The sequence below is a fragment of the Telmatherina bonti genome, assembly GCF_933228915.1.
Source record: "Telmatherina bonti genome assembly, chromosome: 12".
In the NCBI taxonomy this organism is placed as follows: domain Eukaryota; kingdom Metazoa; phylum Chordata; class Actinopteri; order Atheriniformes; family Telmatherinidae; genus Telmatherina; species Telmatherina bonti.
In genome coordinates this window covers 26898957-26907853 of record NC_136610.1, presented here as the reverse complement: position 1 = coordinate 26907853, position 8897 = coordinate 26898957, and the positions used below count along the sequence as shown (strand labels likewise).

At 38.7% G+C, this 8897-nt stretch overlaps 1 protein-coding gene across 1 annotated transcript in view; it reads right to left on the bottom strand.

Annotated features, from left to right (window-relative positions):
- Positions 1-1487: 1487 nt before the first annotated feature.
- apbb2a (amyloid beta (A4) precursor protein-binding, family B, member 2a) overlaps positions 1488-8897 on the bottom strand; it is a gene marked incomplete at both ends in the record, with an annotated part of 38712 nt that continues 31302 nt past the window's right edge. Inside the window, 5 exons of the mRNA XM_079250010.1 lie at positions 1488-1664; positions 1936-2118; positions 2229-2344; positions 2453-2533; positions 4578-4653. Coding sequence (XP_079106136.1) covers positions 1488-1664; positions 1936-2118; positions 2229-2344; positions 2453-2533; positions 4578-4653 — 633 coding nt within the window. The remainder of the gene's footprint in view (positions 1665-1935; positions 2119-2228; positions 2345-2452; positions 2534-4577; positions 4654-8897) is intronic.

The following is an 8897-nucleotide window of genomic DNA, read 5'->3' as shown; positions in this document are numbered from 1 at the left end:
AGTTTTTTTTTCCTTAATTTTTATTTTTACTTTGACTGCATTCATAGAATTCATACTGAGTGCAGGTGGTGGCCTTGAGCCATAAGAGCATTGTATAAAGGTCTGTCAGAAGACTTCTTTTCTTTTAGTGCTATGTGTGTGTGTGTTTGTGTGTTTATATTTTAAGTGGGGATACAATGTTTGGATACTCTGAGGATGAGAAAAAATACAATTGATAGTTAATCCATATTGAATTAAAACGCACTTTTCCATACCATTAATGTACAGGAAACACCTTAGTGTGCTGTTGTGCATTGGCCCACTAGTGTTTCACATCTGTTCCTGTCAAAGCCTGGATTTGAAATTTCTTGCATCTGCATAAATAAAAATTCCTGAGGAATTAGTTAAGCAATGAAACATTCTTGAGCTTTTTAAGTCATTAAGTCATTCTACATTAAAATTAAAGTTACAATCTTAAGCCTCAAAATATATATAAAAAAACATTAAACTTTATTATGCTGATTAATCCATTCATTAAAGAAGTGAAGGTTAAAACAAACTGACATTTGTTAATTGGGCAATGTGTCAGCTAGTTTTGAACTGGGAACTTTTTGTGCCAGTGTAAATCCAGGCGTGGGCAAAAGAAGATGAGTCATGTTGGTGATGTCTAGTTTTTGTGTGTGTTCACCAGTCTGCTAATCTAGACCCTCAACTCATCAACATTACACATACCCCCCCCCCCCCATCAAGAAAACATGCAAAAATCAAACCTCATGTCTGTCACCAACATTCCACCTCTCCCTTACTTTATCTACAGGTTTTGGGCCCTATTTTTCCTTTTTCTACACCATTTACATACACGTCATTATTACGGTCCCTTTAGTCATCATGAAAACATTTTGTTTTTTCTACTCTGTCATCTCATGTCGTGGCAGCTGCAGGCTGATGACAGGTCTTGTTTGATCTTTGATGATTTTTTTAAATGGTTATTTTTCTGGTAAATCCTCATGACAGCAAGACAACACCTTGTTTTGTTGTTCTGGAAGGCTACTGGTGCCCACCCAGTCCAGGAGTCCAGAAGGAGACAGAGATGGAAAGAAAAATGAGTAAACCATGAGTTGCTCCGGTTCACCAAGTCTGTGAATAGAAATTTGATGGTTTTTTTTCTTCTGGATAATCTTGCCAGTAGAGTGTGGGATCAAGTAATCCATCTAGTGTAGAAATCCACAAACAGAAGGTGGGTTTCATTTGGACAAAATGGACTTTAAAGGTCAAAGTTCTACCAGTGACACCAGGTTTTCCGTTGTTTCACACTGAACAGGTGAGTTTATTTTCCTTTATTAAATATCATTCAGCATAACTAGGGGTTGCTCTTCTTTCCCTTTGTTTGCAGTGGTGATTGTTATACTGTATATACATCATTAGTTACCATGGCTGGTAATCATTAAGTGTTGTTGTGGCTGTTGTGTGAGTGGCCTCCAGGCTGGAGCGGGGTGCAGTGGTGACGGTCATTGCTGGGGCAGTTCTGATGACTGTTTCTTGGGTTTCAGAGTGTCTATAAGAGACTGGACACTGCGTTTCACGCTGGTGGTCACCCGCCTGGTCACTGAGTCTGCTGAGGGAGAGGAAGAAGAGCCAGCGCGCTGGGAGGGTGGCCGTGCTACCAGACATTTCTGGTACCGGAGCTGAGGAAGAAGATGGGGTTATGTGAGTAAGTCTCAGAGCGCCTAAATGGCTGAATGCTTAAGATGATTAATCTGAATCCTGCTGAGAATATGTCCCAAACATGTGCCCTCTTTGCTTTTTTCTAATATGTTCTAGTCCATAAAGGTACAAATACCAAACAAAGAAAATGATGAAGAATGCTGCTATTGTCACAGTCAACATATCAAAATTCTGTAACTAATCCCCATTAAGCCAGCATGTGTTTCTTTATATTTCTGTTCTAGACCTTACCACACAAGCTGCCTGCACAGCCTCAGAGACACTGCCAGCATTGGGGTCGCACCAGAACGCGTGACACTGGAAATGCTGGTTCCCAGTGTCCATAATGAAGGCAAATGTATGCACATCCCGTCCCACTCCCATGAAGGACAAGAAACGAACGCGGCACTCCACCAGCACCTCTTCTTCCTCTTCCTGGATGACAATTAAATAAGAGTTAGTGTTCTTTTTTTCTAATCGATAAGCATTTTCCCATTTTTTAGTGATTTGTTTGTCACTATGACAACTGCGAAAAATGCCCTTACCTTTTCTTTGATGACTGCTACCGTGGTGTCAGCAATACTCAGTATGACAGGAGTCCAGTCTTCTTTGCCTGTGGATGTCACCAGGTTTTCTATGGCTCCATTTATAATGTCCATACCTGGAAAGGGAAGAAAGGAGTCTGAAATGTTAGACAGTAGACTGAGGAATCGGCAACAGAACACTGACTGTTGTTTGTGTGTGGATATGAGTACGGCTTCAGCTTTACCTATAGGGCGAGACACAGTTGTCATTCCCAGATACAACACATGAAACTTCTGCACCAATTCAGTCTTTGGCATGGGAAACTCTACAGAGGAAACACACAACCACACAGGTCACACTCAGATCACCTGATGGATTTTTAAAAAAAAGTTTTTTAATCAAAGGACAGCATCTAACTTAAACTTTCTAAAGCAGAGTCTACACAGGATAATTGGCTTTAAGCAGAAAAATAAACAAACACTGGCAAATATTTTAATATTTTGTGCCACTCTAGACATGATTAGAGCATGAAAAACATGCAAAAGCATGGCAGATATCAGAGAGCTGGGTGATTTCTCTGTGAGACCCTGCTGTGTTTGTTTATGCAACGGCCTGCAGGCAGAGAAGACCGCATTACACAATAAATAATCAAAGCTATCACCTGCATCTCTGGTATCCTCGAGGTTAACACCCTCAGGAACTTGCCATTGACACAACAGACAATTAGCTTTACAAGGTTGGATGATTTCTGACAAGGCAAAATGCAAAACACCAAAAGCGGTTAATTATAGCTTAATGTTGTAAATCCTCAAGTGCATTACAAGTGCATTATTCAGCCAACACAGTGCTGAAAAGGACAGAAAACCCCATTCAAAACAACAGCTAGAGACATGTTGCTCTGTGTCCTGTCCTTTGTAGCTGAATGTTTCGCATTTCAGAGGCGTGCTCAGTTGTACCTGTAGCATCACCAGCTGTGATATTGTCACATGGGTCACATGATTAATGCAGAAACCAGTTAACTAAACTCATGAAACCAAAAGCTGAGTACTCAGGATTGAATTAGTCTGAAACATGTGTAGATGTAGATGAGCTTCTGCCTCCACTCACTTTTAACAGTGTACTTCCCCTTCTATCTCACATGTATGTTTATTGTTAGTGTCCTGGTAGAGAAACATGAACATTATAAAAGGTTTTTCATACACTGATTCCATTTTAAAGCAGAGCTCAGTGAGGCCAAATGCGGTGAATACAGCGGGGCCATTATCTTGGTGCTGGCGCGCCTCTCAAATCCTTTCAGGCTAATCTCCTCAATTGTGTCCCATCACAGGGTCCAAATCTACCGTAATTCAGTCAGTAACAAGAACAGTTTCCCATTCCCTGTAATACCAGCTCTAGTCAACCTTTAGAGGTAACAGACTGGTCTATCTACTGCGAGGCAATCACGTCCCACTACATATCAAGTGCTTTCTTTCGTAAACGACAATTTCCTGAGTTAGGTCACGTTAGAGCCTTAAAAGATGCAAAGGATCTTTCAGCGGTTGAGTTCTTTGATCCTGGGGTTGGGATGAGGGCTGTGGAGCATCATGGACTGCCTCAAAGAAACACTAATTGGGTTTTAATGAGGCCGACTGTCTCTGTAAGCAAGGAGCTGATATGGTTCTTTTATATTCAGATGGCCTGTGCTGTTTTCCCTTTTACTCAGCAGATACGGACAGAAGCTGAGGCTATAGCAGAGGATGAATTGTGCTGGACCCTTTTCTCTGTTTTCCAATAATTACTTGGGACTGACAGAAAACAGCAGTGGGAATTCGCAAAGAAGGGACAACAGTGAAAATATGGGGATGAGTGGTTGCTCTGGAGTCAGCATTATCTGTATATAAATGAACGAAACAGTGATATTTTTTCTATTAACAATTGTTCAGAGGTGCTCCTGTGGCAACAGAGTCATCTTTTCACAATGTGCAAGTGGTTTTGGATGCAGACAAATTCTGTAATTGGAAACAAGAGACCACAACAGGGGAGATAACACACGGCTGACAAATCCAGGAACTACAGAGGAACAAGACTCAAGGAAAAAGTGTGCGTACATTGTGTTGTATTACTTGAATTTAAGGAAATAAATCAGATTAAACAATGACAATGATATTTATTCCTCTCTGTTATGAGCAAAAAGGAGAGTTTACGTAATGTAAGTTATGACATTTTAGGTTCAGGGCTGTTGGCTCGGTTAATGGTAGATGGTTAGGAATAGCCAAGTTCTGGTCACGGTTAGCTTCAGGGGGTGATTGTCATTGTTATGTCCTCTGAAGTGATGGAAATATAACTCTCACTATAAATATGTGTGTGTGTGTGTGTGTGTGTGTGTGTACCTTGTAGGGGCACATCCGAGCCATTCTGGGAGGAGCTGCTAGCTGCAGCCTTGGCACTTTTTCTTTCAGCCATAACCTGAGGAAGGAGAAGGAGGGGGAAAAAAAAGGTGTGTGGAGAACATAAGGAGTGGGGAGGAAATATAAAATAGAAAGAAAGAGGAGGGAAAAATGGAAGACAAGACATATGGGAGGGGTCAGAATATGAATGGGGACAAAATAGGGTTTTGTTTTAGACATGTTAAGCATGGTTCATACACTAATAAATTATGAGATTTTCTGAATTAAACAGCTGAAGCTCACAAATAAAACAAATAGGTTTGTGATATCAAAATCAATATTTTAGATTTTTGCTAGATAATAAGAAAAACAGCGTCTGTACTCTGTTCTTTTGACTGTTGGATACACAGAAAGTAACATGTTTTGGCTGGAGATGTTAAACTGAAGACAAAAGCAAAAAAAAAAGAATGAAGTTGTATTTCTTCGAAACAGCCACACTGTACTTCTTAGCTAATTCTTTTATTTCTTTCTTTCTTTTTTTTTTTTTTTTTGCAAGGGTTAATAGTGGATCTGTATGGAACTGGATTCAGATACAGATAATTTAATAGCAGCAGAGTGTGTGTGGTATTGAATCCCAACATATTCATCTCACAGAAAAAAAGGTGAGGCTAATTATTTAGTTATTTACTTACTGACAACAGGGAGGGGCATGTTTGACTTTCAGACATTCAGAAAAAAAACACTTGTCACTTCCTGGTTGGGTTTAAGTTGTGACATTTCTTGTTTGGGGTTCGATAAAACTACTTCTAGGGATTCACAGAATCAACAGTAATGACTGACTTTAATCAATGAATGAGCAAATGTCAAATGGCGGTGGCCTACAATTCTGCTGTGTTCTGGTTGAAAATTGTTTACATTTTCTTTTACGGGATCCAAAAAAAAAGTAACATCTGTAAGGTAATTAAAAAGTTCTATGAGGTAAAAATATCTTTTGGAAAGATTGACAGAATTTCTACGAAGTTAAAGACTGATATCCTGTGAAATTGGATGTTTTTTGATTATAATTTTCTTTTTCAATCAGTTTTAAATTTATTATGCTTAATCCTATCAGTATCTTCTCAGAATTTCACAACCAGTGCATTTCTACTGGAATACATTATTTGTACTATGCCAGTGTCACCAACATCAATTTCATGCTTCACGTGCAGGTGCTGTTTCATTTTCTTTGGTTATAATTATGTGTTGCTGTGGCCTTTTAAAAACAAGTGACCCATGGGCTAATCTTTTAGAGGATAGTGTCCTCATTGTTAATAAGAAACATTTAATTTTACCTGCTCTGTTCACAAGAAATGAAACAACAAATCGAGAAAAAAAAAGAAAATGTGACATTTTGTCTGCCTCCTTTCCCCTCTGCTGATGTGCTGCAGGGTACAACCTCTTTAAAGAGAGCTGAATTTTCTGCATGGCTCCTGCTCAGAGCCAATGCACTTTCTTCCAGCTCCAGACACTTGATTAATTGTAGGTGTCATTAATCAAAGTCTATGGTGAGTCTGCAACTCTGCTCAGCGGAACATGCAAGGCGACGTATACATCCACACATTTTTTAAAACACACGCACACAAACACGCATGCACAAAAAAGGGAGGCCTCTGTGCTGTGCAGCTGCAGGACTCAGGTCACCAAGTTTCTCCCCTGCAGTAAAGAGAGAACTACCACTGAGTTTAAAATAGGCAGTATGAGGGTGTGAGGGCACACACACACACACACACACTGATACAGATTCACTGATACACACTTTTCCTTCAGTTTGGGGTTAGAGATAAAGGGGAAAAAAGCTTTTTTTTCTTCTAAATGGGTCGTCATACCTCTCAGGGAGATCTTTAGTTCCAGGTATTCGTCCTTTACAAGGTCACTGCAGATCTCAGGACAGTTTTTTCTCTTTGCCCTGTGTCTGTGTGTGTATGTGTGTTAAAAGCTAAGAAATATTCACTTTAATATCTCTAAGTGTTCTCTAATATTGTTTTTTTTTACCACTGGTCTTCGTGTGTAGTTATTTATTGTATACATTCCCTATCAGGAAATAGTGGCTAACATTACTTACTGTATTGCTGACAGCATTGTTATGCAAGAATAACAGTGGGTCACATGCAGTATTCAGTGGGCTTTGAACCTCAGCTTTGGATTTTGCTGACTTGTACAGTAAGTCCTGTATGCTAATGCTAACTTTGATTTTATAAAAAAAAAAAAAAAAAAACCCAGGAAGAAATCAGTTGAAATGATCTGGTGAAATGTGTGAACCTATATCAATGGGCTATACAGTTCCACCATTTGGTCGTGTTGAAACAGTTTTTTTCTGCATGCTGAGCATCTGTTATTGAAGATCAGAGCTGCTTTTTCTTTCATGACAAAGTGGACTCTATGCAATACTAAGAGAAGGTTCATTCAAAATCCTATACAAATATAAAAATATTGGAGCAAGAGAAGTGAAAACTAAGTGAACATTTGGAATACCATAGACCTTACAGTTTTTTTCACTGGGGATTGCTGTTCTGTTTCTAAAAAAGTGATATTTTCAACTACTTCCATTGACCTCAGCTATGTTTTACCGCATGAGAACTGCATTTTGGCATTCTTATATGAATCATTACAGTTGTATATAGAAACCTGTGACTCTGAAAAGCCTTTTGTTTTTTTACTTTACTGCACTTCATACATTGTCAATTCTTTCACAAATTGCAAATATAGCATGCACATGATGGGTCTTTCCATCACTTTCACAGATCCGTCTGGATGAAGGGTGAAGGACATTAACCAAAAAGTGACCAGTTTGTGGATGACTGCATGCCTTTGCTCTAACAGAGTGATGTAGTCATTAATGTGTTGTATCTCGTGTGTGAAAAGGACTTTTGTATGGTAGATGGATCAGGGAGGTCAAAAGCAGTTACACAGCTGAATCTGCTTATAATGTATAATGTGTGATTCTGCAGGATCCAGGAAGGTTATTTGACAGCACATACAGATAGCGTGGCTGAGTAAGGGTGTTTTCTTTTGCAGTGATATATTGTGACTGCTATATGGAAAGGATTTTTGTTCATTCCTTGCACACTTCAGTGTGCAAGCAGTGTGTAAACCTCGGCAGCAGCTTGGGAGGGATGAAAGTACAGTCATGTGAAAACAAAAATGCACCCTTCTTCAATTCTAAGGTTTTATATGTCAAGACATAATAAAACATTATTTGCTCCTCACCAGGTTTTAAACAAAACAATAAATGCAGCTTCAGATGACAAACAACACACGGACACACTTTGTAAATATCGAACAAAAACTAATCCAGAGTGGTTTGTGAGTAAACAAAACTAGGCGCATTCCATGATGTAATAGAAATAATAAAAAAAACCTTTTCAGACCATCAAAATGTAAAAACTTTTGCTCCTATGGATGTGCTCACACTGGCTGATGACAAATTAATCAAATGTGAAGGACACAAAAAATATTTTTGGAAAAGGAGATTCTTATGATAATATTGTCTTAGCCTGTCGTAGAACAAACCAGCAGACACAAACAGTTGGAAGTCGCATGATTACAGCCAGCAGTGTAATTCTGTGTCCTCATGAGTCAGTCTAAATGGAATTTTATTTGTTACATTGAAATTCACACTGATGCATCAAACAAATTCAAGAAATCTATTCATCACAATAATCACATATTAGAATAAACTGATATGTTACAACACAGACCTATTAGTCTGTTTCTGATTTCAGAATGACGCCTCTTAAAAAAGTTTTAGCTTTTTAATATGCCTTAACAGATTAATCTGCTTAATCTATGAAAGCAGTGCAGTTTTTAGTAATGCAAGGCAAATAAACTATTAACTGTGAGAAATATATGCTACATAAAACTGCAAGTCTAATGATGACTGCGTTGTGCTGCTACTGTGGTTGCCTTAAGGTCTTCCCGCTGATGGTATTTACAGACTGATTTATATTGTCACCCTCGTTTTAGTCTAAGCAAGTGGTGAAAGGTCATTGCTTTTGCTTCTCAATGCCAAAGCTCCAGCTCTGTTTGCAAAGATTTCTGATTCATTTCTCCTTCAAGGGTTAATACCACAATGTTTTCTGTAACCTCAGTTTCATCTTGCCTTTTTGCTGTAAAAGCTTTAAAAATTTCCCACTGTTTTTCCTCCTAGATCTTCCTCTCACAAAACACAACAAATTAGGAATCACAGCGGTGTTTTCTGTTCTGGTTATGAAGGTTTTCTAAAATATGAATATCACATTTACAGGAATAATGAAAATAATTACACTGCACTAAAGTTTGATGAAG